Source organism: Thamnophis sirtalis, unplaced genomic scaffold (assembly GCF_051295495.1).
Source record: "Thamnophis sirtalis isolate CommonGarterSnake01/CBP01778 unplaced genomic scaffold, rThaSir2_p1.2 scaffold_3, whole genome shotgun sequence".
In the NCBI taxonomy this organism is placed as follows: Eukaryota; Metazoa; Chordata; class Lepidosauria; order Squamata; family Natricidae; genus Thamnophis; species Thamnophis sirtalis.
Genome location: NW_028261383.1, coordinates 35,092,062 through 35,109,621, shown reverse-complemented (window position 1 = coordinate 35,109,621; position 17,560 = coordinate 35,092,062). Strand labels below are relative to the sequence as shown.

Here is a 17,560-nt window from a genome sequence, read left to right as displayed (position 1 = left end):
ATCCAGTAAGTTGTAGCTTTTCATATTTAGATATAACTCTGGAATCTCCCTTTTAGATTTCCGCCTATTATGCACTCCTTAGCAGGCAGCATTTAAGAGTCTGTGCATAAAAATGAGGGAGGATTATCAGCAAGATTTGCTTCCTGGGTGATTTCCTTTAAGCCCCAGGATATGTTAAGATTGCTGCTATTGCTCTGGAAGTCATTTAAATCACTCTTTTTTCCCCCCCTAACAGATTGCCAGGTGCAGTCTATGCAAGGTGGCCTTATTTCCATTCTCTCCAAAGGAGAACAAAGGATTTTCTAAACATGCTTAATTGAATTGATACCAATAAAAGAATATTTGCAACTCAGGGTTGAAATGGGGAGTCTTTGATGCTATTTTGGTTGTTTTCTTGCAGATGTTTCATCTCCCAAACTAGGTAACATCAGCAGTGCTAGGACTAGCACTGGTGATGTTTATTAGATGCTGTCTAATTTGTGTGAATGAAATGTCTGCAAGAAAACAGCCAAGCTCAGAGAGCACCAAGGACACTGTTCTTGAATTGAGTTCTTTGTGTTCAGGGAGGTTTACTCACAATTAAAAATAGCTAGGATTTTATCCTTAATATATTTATAGTTCAGATGGGCAGGTGTCAAGCTTAGTACCTACCTGATCTTAAACACACACAATAAACCAGGAGGAAATTGCCATATTGCAATGCCCCAACGTTTCACCTCATATTTATTTGCAGCAACATTCCCAAAATGCCCCATAGGAACTGAATAGAGAATTGTTGAAGAGAATTCAGACCTTCTGATGAAGAGGTCCAAATAGAATAGAATAGAATTCTTTGCATAAAAAGACAAGATACACTCGTCAAGAATCATAAGGTACAACACTTAATGACAGTCATAGGGTACAAGTAAGCAATCATTTTGTGAGAAGAAAATATTTCAAGACCCATTCTGGGCATGCCTATCGCATCTTCTCAAAATCACAAACTGGTTCCCATCCCCAAAAGTTTGCTTAGCCTTCCTTAAGTCATATGATGCTTTTCCCATTGGCCATTGCCTTTAATTACATAAATATATACAGTGCATGCTTATTTCATTCTACAAATTCATGTTGATATGGTAATTTATTGGTGAATATAAAACTAATGAGAGCCAGTTTCATCTAACGGTTAAGGCACCACACTAGAGACCAGGAGACTCCCAAGTTTCTAGTCCTGCTTTAGGCATGAAAGTTTGGCCGGAGGACTTTGGGCAAATCATACTCTCTCAGTCCAACCTACCTCACAGGGTTGTTGCTGAGGAGGAAATACTAGGGAGAAGGAATATTAAATATCCCAAAGGGGCTTTTTTAAGAGGCAACTGGACTTTCTGGTTTTTCTTTGAAGACATTTCACTTGGGAATGGTGGGGAATGGAAGGATCCAGTCAGTAAGAGCTGAAGAAGCTTCTTGGATGAAAAGTGAAATGTCTTCAAAGAAAAACCAGGAAATCCAGTTGCCTCTTGGAAAGAAAGCACCTTTGGGGACAACCATGACGTGGATGACTTGAGAATCCCAATAGAGTATTAAGTATGGTCTCTACTTACAGTTAGTTATAAAAATAAAGGCAGCATGTATAAAAGGCTTATAATAGTGTGCGGTCCCCCTCATACCTTGGTTTATGTTCTGGGGTGAAGCTTATTCAAACAAACCATGATTTAGAACTCTCCCCCACACACACACATACACTGCTAGTGAGATGCACCAGCCTTCTGGTGACCAACATTTACAGTTTCCTAAAAAATATGATGTTCCTCATTCGGTCCAAGGTTCCAGAAGCCTTTATGGAGGTGACTGTATGTTCAAGTGATGTGCAGCACACACATTTGGGTCGCCGACAGAAAACCACCTACAAGAATAGCGTGCAGGGGAACCACTGGACTGCGGCCACTATAGGTAAGGTCTACAGAATGATAAATACATAAGCAACTAATTCCCACAACACTCTCATATTACCTACTAAGACTGTATTACTATTCTTCTCATCTTTCCTAGTACCTATCTGTTCCCACCATGTTGCTTGTATCTTTAAATTTTATATTGTTTTATTTGTTTCATAGTGTGATTTGATTGTTTATTAGTAACCTGTGACTATCACTAATCTTATGATTTTTGATGAATATATTCTATTTTATTTTTCTTTATGAACACTGAGAGCCTATGCACCAAAGACAAATTACTTATGTGTCCAATTACACTTGGCCAATAAAGAATTCTATTCTATTCCATTCCATTCCATTCTAAATAGATGTGGTTGAAACCAATGAACCATCAGCACAGGCTGTGTTCTTCTCCATGTCCTAATGGAAAACTTTAAATGGTTATCATTTTCAAAGCTGGGGAGTCCTTGACTTAGTGACCGTTCGAAGTTACAACATCATTGAAAAAAAGTGACATGAGAGTTTTTCACACTTGGGACTGTTGCAGCATCCTCATGGCCATGTGATCAAAATTCAGACGCTTGACAACTGACTCATTTATGTCGGTTGCAGTGTCAAATGGAGATATGGGAAGCTGACATATACTAAACTATCCTCAGTCCAGCTAGCCCACGTAATCTGTTCTACCAGCTATCAGCAGTTCTCAAGGATTTCAGTTGGGAGTAGGGGTAAATATATATATCTGGAGAGGCCAGGTATTGTACCTGGGATCATACAGGTAGTCTTTGACATGACCACAATTGAGCCCAAAATGTCTGTTGTTAGCGAGACATTTGTTAAGTGAATTGTATCCCATTTTACAACTGTTCTTGCCACAGTTTTTAAGTGAATCACCATAGTGGTTAAGTTAGTAACAGGACTGTTAAGTTAATCTGACTTTCTCATTAACTTTGCTAGTCAGAAGGTCACAAAAGGGGACCCCGATATTCTGCAACAGTCATAAATACATGTAAGTTTCCAAGCCTCTGAATTTTCATCATGTGACTACTGGAATGTTGCAATTGCCATCAGTGTGAAAAGCCGTCAAAAGTCGTTTTTTTTCGGTAACCACGAATGCTCACTGAATGAATGGTTGTAAGCAGGGGTGGGCTGCTGGGGGTTCAGTAGAACCTCTAACTAAGATTCTGTGCAGTTCGGAGAACCCCCAAATCTTCCTACTCCTGGCTGACCCTGACCCTCCCAGGAGTCCCCATGCAGCCTGTTTTGCAGTGCAGGGTGCCCATAGAGGCATGGGGAGGGCGAAAAACGGGCCTGCCAGAAGTTTGGGAAGGCTGGAAACAATCCCATGTCCAGCTTCCAGAGGGTTTCCGGATCCTGGGGAGGCCGTTTTTGCCCTCCCGGAGGCTTGAAGAAAACCATCGAAGCCCTGGGAGGGCAAAAACGCCACACACACCCCTGCCGTGGCGCAGGAGACCAACTAGGCCACGCCCACCATGGCCACACCCACCCAGCAACCTGGCAGAGAACCCCTTGCTAAAATTTTTGAAGCCCACCCTTGGTTGTAAGTCAAGGCCTACATCTGTACCAATCTTCCACATGATGTGTTGGAGATTAAGTCTCATGCCAAAAGTCATTCATCGAGTACATGAATCACAGCTTGGTCCCTCTTGCTGTGTTGCATCAGCTCTCAGCTAACCCATCTGCTGTTTTTAATCTCCTGCAGGCCGAGTTCATTGCCACCCGCCCGAGCTGCTCTCCCGCTTGGATCGTGGAGAGGAGGCCTGGGTCCCACCAATCCAGAGCTCTGATGAAAGTGCAGATGAAGGCCCAATTAAGCCAACGCTGAAGCAGTTACCGGCGGGAGGGACCCGGTGGGCTCGATACCGGAGTCCTGTGACATACCCCAGTTCAGAGTCTGCAAACTCAGGTTAGAACTGCTGCTGAAGGCCTCTGGCTTAAAGGGCTATGGTAGTTCTAAGATACCTTGAACATCTTGCCATTTTAAGAAGCGCAATTCAACTCTAGCACTGGGATTGGAGCCAGCTCATTGTCTGGGTTCACATATTATGCTAAGTCACAATGACACTTGGTTTGCTGTTTTGGCTTGGTGGGATGCGTTAAACCAGCTATTGTGGTTTGTGGGAATATGGCATAAGACTTGTGGACTTCTACTCCCAGAATTCCTCAGCCATGCTAGCTCAGGAATTCTGGAAGTTGAAGTCCACATGTTATAGTTGTCAAGATTGGCGATCATTAGTGTAGACCAGGGGTGTCAAACTCAATATCATTGAGGGCCATATCAGGACTGTGGTTGACCTTGGGTGTGTGTGGGGGCAACTGGGTGGGTGTGGCCAGCTTGACACCACTTCTGAAACTTCTGGCATGTTTCCTCTCCGTATTGGGAAGACCAGGCCAAAGCCAGGCTGGCCCGATCTTTCCTCTTTGCATTGGGTAGATCAGGATGGCCGCATGGGCAGAATCCAATCACATGGGCAGGATCCGACCACATCGCGGGCCTTGAATTTGTCACCCCTGGTGTAGACTGTAATAGTGCGGGGAATACTATTCCAGGGGGCAGGAGTAGCAAGAGAGGAAGCACACTTCTGAAATTCCATAATATATTTCTAGGGACTGGGGGTGATCCTGAGTGTATCAACCCTGTTGGACCTTATGGGATGGTAAAAGACAATTGGAGAGATGTGCCCCCTCCCAAAAAACAACAACCACAACAGGTCTTAATGTAAAGATAACCGTCAACACCCTAAATTGCATCTAAATGCCAAATGGCACTAGTGAAACTTGTGCACTAACCATCTAATCCCCCTGCACTGTCACTTTCTCCCCCCTTCTTTTTTTTTTTTTTGGCTGTAGATAACGATCAAGAAAGTGAAGAAGAGAAGCCCCATCGTGGAAGCTATCTTCATCGTGGAGGTTTTCGACCGACGATTCTTCGCCGAAACTTATTTAATAATCCCAAGGGGAGTGGATCACAGAGTCTGAAGCCCAGAGAGGCCTATAAACATGGGTCTCAGTTGAAGAAGCCTTCCCAAAGTCAGCCGGGAAAGACAAAGGCAGAAACGGGTAACGCCAACGAGAGCTCACAGGCCAAAGAAAGGGCTGCAGGAAGGGACCATCCTGTCCTGTGCTCTGATTGTGGACTGATCTTCAAGTCCAAAATATCTCTCGCCAATCACCAGAGGATACACACTACGCCGAAGGCCCATAAATGCCCTGACTGCGAAGAAAGGTTTTCATCCAAAAAAGTCCTTGACCGCCACCAGAGGGACCACAGAGCAGAAGCGGGCAAGAGACCTCCTTGCAGCGTTGTGAAGCCTCAAAACCTGAAGCTCTATGAATGTTTCGCCTGCAAGAAATCTTTTGAGCTCAAAGAGCAATTCCTCCTCCACCAAAAGAGCCACACAACCCAGCAGTCCTACAAGGGTCGTGAACGCGGGCAAATCTTTGTTCAGAAGGAACTTCTTGACAAACATAAAAATTGCCACACAACACCCAAAAACAACCAAAAGAAGAATAAGAAGGAAGAAAAGATAGAAAGTACGCCTGAAGCTGAACACAAGAAAGACAGTACAGCCCCTGTCTCTGGGAGCACAAGATCACTGAACATTGGCCTCACTAGACAGCAGCAAGACCAGGTCAATCTCCATAAATGTCAGTTTTGCGGGAAATGTCTAAGGTTCAAAAGTTTGCTTGTGGACCATGAGAGAATGCACAGGGAACCCAGGCCATATAAATGTTCCCAGTGTAGTAAAAGCTTCCTTGTTAAGTCTATTCTAATGACACACATGACGACCCATATGAAACAGGCGTCCAGGAAACATCCAAAGAAAGTTAAAAGCTTGGCTATGAAAAGTGCCTTGGATGATTCGGAAAACTCTCACAAAAGAGGAAATTCCTCTAAACGCCCAGGTTCCAGAAAAATCATCACTCGTAGCTCCTACCACATTTGGCACCCAAGAAAATGGGGAGAGAAAGGACTCCATCAGTGTCAATATTGTGGGAAATATTTAAGTACAAGAATCATCCTTGCTAATCATGAGAAACTCCACACAGGTGAGAGACCCTATAAATGCCACAAATGTCCAGAAAGTTTCATTCGAAAACACCACCTTTTTCGACATCTAGCGATTCACCTCAGAGAACTCTCCAATGACGATGCCAAAAGTTTGAGTGTGAAAAGTTACCACACTATGAGAATCAAAAGTCACCACTATGGACAGAAGGCTCCTGAAGATCTTCTCCCTGCAAGTGATGTCACTCGTCACTCAGGACTTGCCAAGCACCCCAAAATCACCACTCAAGAAAATTATGTATGTCAGCATTGTGGAAAATGCATGAGAACCAAAAGCGCCTTTGTCAACCATGGGAAAGTCCATAGGAGGAAGGAACAGCCATATCCCCACTTGGAACATGAGGAAAACACCTCCCAGGAAGAACCTCTGGCTTCCCACCAAGAAACCCACACGGTGGGGAAACACCCTCTGAGCTCAGACTCCATAGGCAAATTGGTCACAAAAAATCCCCCCACTTCCTCCCACAAAAGGAAACAGCACCACCTCTGTCAAAAATGTGGGAAAACCTTTGATGATAACAGTTCCTTCACCAGGCATCAACGGATCCACTCTGGGCAAAAGCCTTTCAGATGTGCTGCTTGTGGGAAATCCTTCGGTCAGATGTGGCATCTGAGGAGACACGAGAAGACCCACCTGAAAGGAAAATTCCCCAAACAGTCCGTTGTAAGGGAAGAGGACATTCAAGAAAACAACCACCTGGACCGAAAGCTCTTCAAATGCGCTCTGTGTGGAAAAGGCTTCTTTCAGCCGTGGCATCTGAAAAGACACAAGCGGATTCACCTGAATGAAGAATGCCGAAAACTATCTGCAGTCATGGAAGTCACACGGGCCGTATCTAATTTCCCAAGCAGCACAGCGTCTACGGAGGAAGGAAGGGGAGATCCTGTTGGAAAAGCATTGTTGCAGCCACATGCCCAGGGAGAAGAAAGAGACTCGCAGGTGCCCTTAGAAGAAAGATCAGACACAGGAGCTCCAGAAAAGCACATGACGATGCCAGTGCAATTATCTAGAAAATTCAACGAAAATATCTTGCTGGCCTATGGGGAAGTCAGCCAGGCAGAGAAATCGGTGAGGAAACCCAGAAGAAAGGACACAGTCTCTATCCATCAGCCCAGGACCTGCTCCAAAAATGCTCATTCCCAAAGTCGTAAGAAGGAGAAAAACCACGATGGCTGCCAATTGGGACCAGGGGCTTCCTCCATAAGAAAATCTAAGAGAGAAACACAGCTAGTGGGGAAAAGATCCAAACGTTGCTTTTGTCAAGGAGAAGAACGAGAAATGGTCCCTCTGAATGCATCCAACCCCTCCAAGAAAGTAAAATATTGCGATGGTCCTGAAAGCGACCCCTGTATGAGTGTTTCCCCCAGTTTGTTTCAAAGTGCATCCAAGAACCACAAGCCAAAGGATCTTTGCCTTGAACTGCCCTGCCAGAAAACATTCTCCAGAGAAGCCCAAATGAAAGTGACCAAAAATGTTGTGCAAAGGAACACAGTTGTCTCTGTGGCACAGGAGAGGGAATCCTTTGAGGCCAATTCTGGCTCTCAGAGCTGTGAGAAAGAAAAATACAAGCCATCCAACGTCAAGGATCTGGCAGGGACCCGGCCTCTGCCACAGTTGTCCGAAAGTGAGACCCAACAGGATCATGACCGATTCTGCCCTCTAAATGCGTCCTCGGATGCTACCGCCCAGAATTTGGGGAGAGCCGCCTTGGCTGAGCAGCTGGGAGAGACCCCAAATCCACTAAGCATACAGAGGAGAATAAAGGCTAGACGCAGTGTTGAACTGAAAGCAGCGATATTGAGAAAGCTCCAGATCTCGTTTTCTAAGGGAAAACCCTTCTGTGATCAGCAGATGAAACACGTCTGCACTCGGTGCAAGAAATCCTTCCGTAGTCGGACTAATCTCTTGGTTCATGAGAAGAACCACACTGAGAACAGACCGTTCCCCTGCATCCACTGCAAGAAAAGTTTTTTTACTATGACCGCCCTTAAGGTCCACATGCGAATCCACACAGGGGAGAAGCCTTACAAGTGCTCTGAATGCGACTTTTGCTGCAACGTGTTGTGTAATCTCAAAAGGCACAAGGCCACCCACAGCCAGGAAAGGCTCCAGCCTTGCATGCATTGTGTGGAAAACTTCTGGCTGAATCCTGAACATATGGCCCATTTAAAGTTTAGTGGCAAGAAGGCGGCTTATGCCTGCCCTGATTGTGAACCAGCGTCTATGCACAGGAACCTTCTAAAGCGGAAGAGAAAGAAGTTCTGACGTGATTCAGAAGCTGAATCTTATTGCGAGAAAATGAGAGACCATGTGATTTTTCCGACCTTCCAGCATTGTATCGCTTTACACTCAAAATCGGGGACATATTCGAGCACTCTCTCTTGGCTCCCCCCACCCTCCCGAAGCATTAGATGAGGCCCTAGCAAACACATTTATTCTAGAGTGTCTCACCTCTTTGCTTTTATCTCAATAATATTCTTTTTAAGTTGGGTCAGAAGATCATTTGTATAACCCCTTCTTCCATTCCTCCCAAGAGTCTGGGTGAAACTGCCAAAAAGATGCTACTTTGGTGGAGAAAATAGAGATATTTTTTTAAAATCAGAAAGGTGATCAAAATATTGTCCTTGGAACTTGAGTTGATGGAAGAGAGGAGAGTGACCTAATTTGTATTCCGTGTATTTTTAAATTACCTCTAACATGCATGGACATCAATCTAGGTTTGTGGTTTTCCTGTAAGGTGATATGTGCCACTGATTATTTTTTTCTGCAGGTTCTCTGTTTAGGACCAGCCAGCCAGAATGTTGCATTTTGAGAGGGAGGCCGAAGGCATGTATAATATGAACGAAGATATTGGAATGTGATCTCATTAGGTCCTATTTTGGCCATAATATTTTGAGCCTGTCTTGCAACTTTTAACTTTAACTCAGGGAGGGTGGTTGTGAGTTAGAATTGCTGACTTTGAATTCAAGACCCAAACCAAATTGACTCAAATGTTCTGAAAATTCAATAGATCCAGTTATCAATGGGTCTCCTTGTAGATATGTCTATAGAAGTTATTGTTTGAGATACTGTACATTCTAATTTTTGCTAATTTTTACTATGCTGATCTTACCTCATTGTCCACCCCTTCTCTGAATTCCTATTTTTCAATGTAAAGTACCAGCCACAACACTGATTGTTTATCTTTGATTAATCACGTTTAATTCAAAGTTGGTTCTAGTCACCTTGGGCTCACAGCCTCGAATCTCTTTTATCAACTTCTGAATCTTATATCGTGCTTATACAGTGTGTGTGTATACACCGACACTATTTTTTTTCAAAAATAAAATATTTTTTAAATACATATTTTATGTCTAATCATCCTGTATTTTTCTTTCCTCTAAAAAATAGCAGATTCTTTCTGATAGAATGTAATTTGTGGTGAAATTCTTTTTATATAATATGGGCATATTGTAAACAGCCAAGTGTTTCAGCCCAAATTTCTTTATTTATCAAATTTATAGGCCACCCTTTTCGTAGGTGACTGAGTTTTATCTCCTGGGTTCTTCTGTCATTTTTCCTTTTGCAGTGAAAAGTTCACAACATGGGTGTTAGGAGATGACTCAGTTGCTAGAAAATTACTACTATTGGATTTGTAGACTTCTTTCAGAGCTGTGAAGAAGACCCTCCACAAGTGCAAAGCAAAGAATTTATTATGGCTTCTCTTGCAGCTCTATTGATTTTTCTTCTTTTCAGCCATTTGACTGAGTTTAGAATGTAGAATATAGACTCACTGGAGAAGAGCCTAATGCTGAGAAAGACTGAGGGCAAGAGAAGAAAGGGAGGACAGAGAATGAGGTGGCTGGATGGAGTTACTGAAGCAGTAGGCGTGAGCTTAAATGGACTCCAGAGGATGAGGACAGGAAGGCCTGGAGGAACATTGTCCATGGGGTCCTGATGGGTCAGACAGCACTTCGCAACTAACAACAACAAGAATATAGAATAACAGAGATGGAAGGGGCCTTGGAGATCTTCTAGTCCAACCCCTTGCTTGAAAGAAGAATATACCATTCTAGACAAATGGCTGTCCAATCTCTTCTTAAAAACCTCTGGTGATGGAGCACCTACAAATTCTGAGGAGGACACAATCAATTGTTAGATGCTTTAGATTGTGGGTAAGACAAGTTCTTTTTCTTTTTTGTCACAAACAAAACAATGCTTAAAGGCAGTAGATCTTTCCGGACTATATCACGGCAAACAAACAAACACAGTAATGGAAGTTGATCCCTCGGAGATGTGATACAATTTGTATTCTCCAAATTCTAGGTTGGATGTCCATATATCAAACAAAAGACATAATAGTTTGTGCTTTGTGTTAAGCCATAAACAGTAGTTTGCCAACCACAATGACAGGGTTTAAAGAATATAGACTTAATGTTATGAGCAACAAACTAGTTAAGTGTAAATTATTAGCAGCAGTGTAGGGTTTGGCTTTTCTCCATATACAGTATATTCATATGCAGGCTTTGGAATTTGCTTTATAAATGAGACTCGCTTGAATTTGGCTTGAGTTAGTGCAATAGGTGAATCTGATCAAAGTTTGATTAAAGGGCCACTTTAATTTCTATAAGTGTGTTCCATCAGACTGTCTCATGGTTTGGATTAAGGAATCCTTTGATTTACAGTTAAGGAATTATGGTGATCATTTGGTAAGCAGGCTGTAGGCTTTTAAGATACACCGAACATTTGATCTGGTAGAAATCAGAATCAGATTTGGAAGGGAAGTAAGGAATCATCACATCCAACCTCTTAGCCTGGCTAGGGAATTCTGGGAGTTGGAGTCCACGTATTTATTTTAAAAATAATTTTTATTAAAGAGTTTTTCAACAGAATAAAAGCACACTTCCAGAAGTGATCAGAAATATAAGAATAGTCCGCTGCTCTTTTCTAATTGTCCATTGATCCCAGCAAAAAAGATTCTGGTTTCAGTTAAAATATTAATTTTAAAAAAAGATTTGCATAATTCTGTTTGAACCCAACATTTTCAGACTTTTAAATACATCCACCAATCCATCAGGAATAATAAAATGATCCTTCATGTTGTCCACATTTCCAGTGTAAATTTGAAGTATGTTTATACATTATAGACAATTTTTCTGGAGTCAAAAACCAACAATACCTCAATCTCTTCAGTTTTAATATGAATTTCAATACTTTTTTAACCATATATTTCCCCACTGTTCCAGCAATATGGTATCATTTTATCCAAACATGGTATCGTTTTATCATACACTCAATCACTTGTTCCATTTCAAATTTAAATAAAAGTTGATAGTTTAGCAATTATGTGTTCATCATTTGTACATAATTCAAGTCCAGATTCTGTCTTCTGCTCAATTGCAAATGTTCTACTACTATGCCTACTATAAATCTTTCTCTTAATTGAAGTCCAGGTGTCTAAAAGCGGTGGAGGTTGAGAAACACTAAGTTGGACCCATCAGTCTAAGTATTATTGTATTTTTAATTTAATTTATTCACCACCTATCTTGCGGTCCTGCAACTTTGGGTGGTAGACAATATGTCTGCATCTCATTGCCTCCTAGTCAATCAACCGCATCTTACTTCAAGGTTATTCATTTCCCCTTTTCCATATTTGTTTACTAAATTTTATGTAGGTGGCTCCTAACATATTGTCTTGTGCAGACTGAAAAATAAATTCTTATCAAGAGGATGAGTTCCTTATTATTAGAAGATAGGATTTATAGAGGAGTATTTCATAGATCGTTGTGCAGGCATTCATGTAGGCTTCATAAAGTGAGCAATTAACTAATGAGATAATGGCAATTTCTTCCCATTGTTCCTCAGAATCACCGAGACAGTATCCAGCCTTCCTCAGTCTGGTTTAATGCTCCCAATTTGCTTCCAAAAAGCCATTGCTGCAGGGAGCAATCTCAGAGTTGGATGCAGTTACTTTAAAGAGCTGCAGATAGAAGGTTGATTTGCACTGCTGTTGTTAGTGCTAGGGTTTCGAAGCACCATTTCAAAGAGAGCTGCATAGTCCACGTGTAAAGATCCAATACACCTGGTTGGTTTCAGATTGGAAAATGGCTATTCTCTCCCCATTGTCATCCAGCTGCTAAGCCCCTCTCTTTGTTCTTTCCTCCAGCTGCAAATTACTGTAGACTTTGTTCATTTTCCCATTATTTTAATCTTCAACATAAGCAGTTCCCCCAAGCATAAATTCCACCACCACCACAATCTCTTACAACTGTCCCTGATTATCAGGCTGCTCGATTCATTAACTTCTTTATTATCGGCAATTAGCACATTGAAGCATCAGAGGGCACGTACACTAATAAAATGAAGCCTGCACTAATGCAATCCACTTCATTTCCAAATTAAACATGACATTGATATGTGTTTTCTACATTGGGAAAGTAGAAAAATGGGCTGGATATCACTAAATACAAACAGGACAATTAAAAAAAAACCGACAGTTCTATACAGTATAGTCACTATTAAATTTTAAAGTTTGGATAAGTTGTCATGGTGTCATGATAACTATGAAGATTGTTCTTGAAGGCTTTGTAAGAGAAAGCTGTATGATTCTATGATAGCCCAAAATCAGAAGGCGTTTGGGAGCTGTTTTCAGACTTAACTAGAGTTATGAAAGGGTATAAATTTTTGTGGGGTGAAGAAACAATTGTGGCCTGAAGTTTATGCCTCTTGGTAACAGTCTGAAAAGGTGCTTCCAGATTCCATATAGAAGAAGAGTCCTCCGCTCCTCTGCTCACAACAGAAAGAAACATTACGACAGGGACAGTAGGCACGTTGGTGCGCTTATGCACGCCCCTTACAGACCTCTTAGGAATGGGGTGAGGTTGACAGTAGGCAGTCTAAGGTTAAAGTTATGGGGGTTTGGGGAAGAAACCAGGGAGTCAGGTAGTGCATTCCAGGCATTGACCACTCTGTTGCTGAAGTCGTATTTTCTGCAGCTTGTATCTATTGTGTGCTTGTGTTGTGGTTGAAGTTGAAGTAGGCATTGACAGGACATTGTAGCGGATAATTTTATGTACTATGCTTAGGTCAGGCCAAAGGCAGCGTAGTTCTAAATTGTCTAAGCCCGAAATTTCAGGTCTGGTGGTATCAGGTATTTTATTTGTATCCATTTCATGTATCCAACATCGTGTGTGTGTGTCTGTGTGTGTATCTATATCTACCTACCTACCTACCTACCTACCTACCTACCTACCTACCTACCTACCTACCTACCTAGTATGTGTGTGTGTGTGTGATGTTTATACATATACATGCTTGACGAAATAAAAAAAAATAAAAGGTTGTCACACATATTTTAAACAGATACCAGATTTTATCAATTCATGTTTGTTTACAAGTTTCACATTTCCTTCCTTCCTTCCTTCCTTCCTTCCTTCCTTCCTTCCTTCCTTCCTTCCTTCCTTCCTTCCTTCCTTCCTTCCTTCCTTCCCCATCTGCAGATACTGCCACTTTTCTTTTGTCTTTCTGTTTAAGAAAGAAACAACTTTGTTTCTAATCCAGTGTTTCTCAATCTCAGCATTTTTTTCAAGAAGGGGATTCCAACTCTTAGAATTCCAGAGTCAGCATCTATGGTTAATATCCATAGATTGCTCAGTCCACTATTCTGAATGAATGCATGATGCACTGAAATACCAGCTAATCCCATGGGCTGATTTATTTATTCTTTTATTTACTTACATTTATTTCCCACCTCTATTAAACAAAGAATAACTCAAGGCGGCCAACAAATTCAACACACCTTCCTCCTCTTATTTTCCCAACAACAGCAACTATGTGAAGTGGATTGGGCTGAGAGACAGTCACCCAAATGGCTTTCATGGCTAAAATGGGACTTTCACTCAAGATTTTCTGCTTTCTAGTCTGATGCCTTAATCAGTAGCCCAAATGGGCTCTGATTTGCACCATACTCAACAGTAAAATGTGGTGGGCTACTTTGGTGTAGGGTTCATGCAAACAGCCATTGAATATTAAAATTCGCAGATCAAGTTCTAAGCCTTAATGTGACTGGCTCCCCTTGTCTGAATACAGCCACATCCTGATTTATATACAGTATGGTGGAATGTACAAATGCTATTGTATTAATCTATTCAGAACTTAATATAGTAGTTATCTTTTTTTAAAAAGCAATAGTAAAAAAATGCAGCAGTTTTCTTTCCCTGAAGATTTGTTATTTGAATTCAGAGATTAAAAAAAACCTTTGATTTTAAGTTGCAACATGCAAAATAACATATAATTGTTTTTAAAAAGGTAATCAAAACTCTCTCTATATATATAATTCATTTCCTCAAATGTGTTGTAGAGCAAGCCAGAACAAGCATTAAAATCAGAGATTGTTTTGAATAGACAAGACCATTTGAGTATTTAGTACACCTTTACTTTTTTAAAACTTTCATTTTGATATTTAAAAAAAAACATCTTCCAATCTTTTTGGCAGCATTATAAAAAAAACCTGAAAACTCCTTCCAAAGTTCATTTTTCAAATTTACTAATTGCTTTTATCTTCCTGGGAACCTTCAAGAACTCTATTCCTTTTGGCCCTTCCTGGTTGTGTTGTATTGTGGTATTGTATTTCAGATTGTGGTGCTCATTGTATTTCAGACTGTATTGCTGAAAATGCCTTCAGCTCCCTTTGTCATTCAAGTAAGCCTTGCAGCCTAGATGGTCCAGAATGGCTTTCCTTGAGTTTTTGCTTGGGGCTTTGACAAAGCCCATTTCCTAAGTCATTCTTGTCATTGGGGGACTACTTAATCCCAGGCCCTACATAGCAGACAGATTCCTTAGTCATCAGAACAGTTTAGAGAAGAATAAAAGGAGTTGTTGAAATTTGACCCCCAGAGACAAATCTCCACAGGGGGCTGTTATTGCTTTGAATAAATCATTAGCTTTAATTTGGTCAGTAAGTAGATCAGATGGTTAATTAAACAGATCTCCTTCAAGTCAAAATCAGCTGCAATTTTCTTAGCCATAAGACTTGGGTTTTTCCCCAGAATGTTTTTCCCGCAACAGCCCGCTCTGGTCTATTGCTGTGAAGTTTCCCTGGTTGAATCTCATTTAACTATCATCTCAACCAGTCTTGATTAGATTTGTAGCCTAGACTATGTCAGCAGATGCTGCCACCTGTTGCAGCCTCTCTGGATTACAGGGTATGAATTATGCTTCAGAAAACTCACCCAACCCAACCTTCTCTATGTAGAAACTTGGCTTAAGTTGTCAGCCAATGAAACGGTTTAAGGTTTCCATTGGAGATATCTGTGGGGTCCTTGGTGTTCTCTAAGCTTGGTGGTTTTCTTGCAGATGTTTCATTACCAAACTAGTTAACATCATCAGTGGTAGTAAAACCACTAAGCTCAGAGAACACCAAGGCCCCCACAGATCAACCCCAAGCTAGAAATATTGTATCAGTAGATAGATGTTTACTTCATCAACTCTTCACCCACACAAATACAAGTGCAGTTTTCTGCTCAGTCACTGTTCAAATTATTAGGATTGAAGTCCATTGGGTTGATAGTAGGGTTATCTGCCATCAAGTCAGTATCATCACTGAAACATGGTGGCACAGTGGTTAGAAAGCAGTACTGGAGGCTAACTCACTTCTCACTTCAATCCTGACTGGCTCAAGGTTGACTCAGCCTACCATCCTTCTGAAGTGGGTAAAATGAGGACCCAGATTGTTGGGGGCAATATGCTGACTTTGTAAACTGCTTAGAGAGGGCTGTAAAAGTGGTATACAAGTCTAAGTATGCTATTGGTATTGCTATCTTTTAGCAATCACAGAAGCAATCTATCCCACTCTTGCCATTCATATCTTCTAACAATCCACCTACCATGTGGCTGGGCATCCTCTTCTCCTCTTTTATACCATGTTTCCCAGGATTATGGATTTCCAAGTCCCCAAGGGGGATGACAGAAAATCTTCAAGTCACACGGGACTCCTTGTGACTGCATACAATTTTATCGTTGTTTTTTTGTTTTTGTTTTTTTGCTCCCGACTTCTTTCAGGGTAGTTTTGCTTTCTTACAATTGCAATCTAGTCTATAGTTCTGATTTTCCAGATAATCCCCCATATACAGTATGCTTAGTTAGGATCAGGAAGGTGTCCATAGAAACACAAATCCTTATAAATCCTTAACTGCTAAGGCAGCCTTGATGGACTTTAGATGTATTTTGCAAGGGCTTGTCAAAAGTCAGGATGATGGTCATGACCTTGCCATTGAAGCCCTGCTCTTTTTTATATGTTAATATCTGTAAAAATAAAAAAGGTTTCAGTTGCATTACTATGGCCAGAGTCATTTTTTGCTCTCCACTCAACTTACTGCCTCCTAGAGGTATTGGAACGCTTGGTCTCAAAACACTGGAACTTAGCAAGTTGTGAAAAACCTTTCTCCTGGTGTCATTTATTTACAAACACAAGAAATTCAAAAAAGGAACCTCCAACTTCTGACCCTTATTATTTTATGCTCTAAACGTGCCTCTGCTGAGAGTTGGGCAGTAACTAACAACATGAAATCTAACTTGAAACAATTAAGCTTCTTTTATTCAAGAAAGATCGCAGAGGGTTCAAATCAATCTCTTGAACAGAGATATGAGATTCAAAATTTTATTAATATTGGGGAGACGAATCACTATTTTTACGAGGTTGTGTTATTTCCCCTCAGTTCTTCATAAGTACTTTGGAACTACTATAAATAGAGGCTTCATTATTTTTGGATCACCTAAAGACAGATGATAAAAACATATGTTCTTTAGCTCTGTGTGGCGATTTCAATGGCAAGGACATTTCTTCCATCAGTAGATTGCAATTTCCTTCAGACCTTGTTCCATTTTTAGAAACAGGAGGAAAACACAGGCAATGCTCCAGTACTGGCTCAGGAGAGCAAACCTGAAACTTAGCAACACCTGTAGCTTCTGAGTCCCAGGTGAAGGAAGTGGGCAGAGCAAACTAGATACACTCATGAATATCATCCCTTTGATATACCATGGTTCCTTTCATGATATGCTTGCAAAGGGCCTCATGTCAATGCAGAGAATTGCTGGACAGCCTGGAGAAGAACTTGTGCTACCTATATGATCTCTTCCCCTTGATAGTCTGTTTCCTCCCCAAAACATGGCACTGTGCCTGGTCTTGAAAAGATGCAGATCACCATGAATTGATGAGAGCAGTAAATGCATCTATATTTATCAACACATTGCAACCCACTTTGGGGAGGAAACCCCCGAGGTTGATATAGCAGGAGTTGGTATATTCCAAAGATTCTCTGCCTAGTGTTGTGGCCTGCAGGCGGCCAGCAGAGTCAGACAATGAGGAGGTTGGAGAGGAACATGGGCCAGTCCTGGGGGTTGAGGAAAGCTCAGATGAGGGCTCTGTGTCGGAGGCAGAAGAATAGCTGGAGCCTGTTCCCAGTGTGTGCATGTTGCCAGAAGACAAGAACAACTAAGACAGCAGGGACAACTTGGGAGTAAAGCCACACCTTGGAGGTGATTGGCCCTTTCATAGGAAACAAAAGAGGAGTGAATGGG

The 17,560-nt window shown here is 41.5% G+C and overlaps 1 protein-coding gene across 1 annotated transcript; it reads left to right on the top strand.

Moving 5' to 3' along the window:
• The first annotated feature begins 1,781 nt into the window (after positions 1-1,781).
• Positions 1,782-9,588, top strand: LOC148047914 (uncharacterized). The gene is made up of 3 exons (XM_087708192.1): positions 1,782-1,929; positions 3,637-3,840; positions 4,785-9,588. Exons 1-3 carry the CDS (start codon positions 1,782-1,784, stop codon positions 8,267-8,269), a joined length of 3,837 nt encoding a protein of 1,278 aa, XP_087564318.1. The 3' UTR covers positions 8,270-9,588.
• Positions 9,589-17,560: the final 7,972 nt, after the last annotated feature.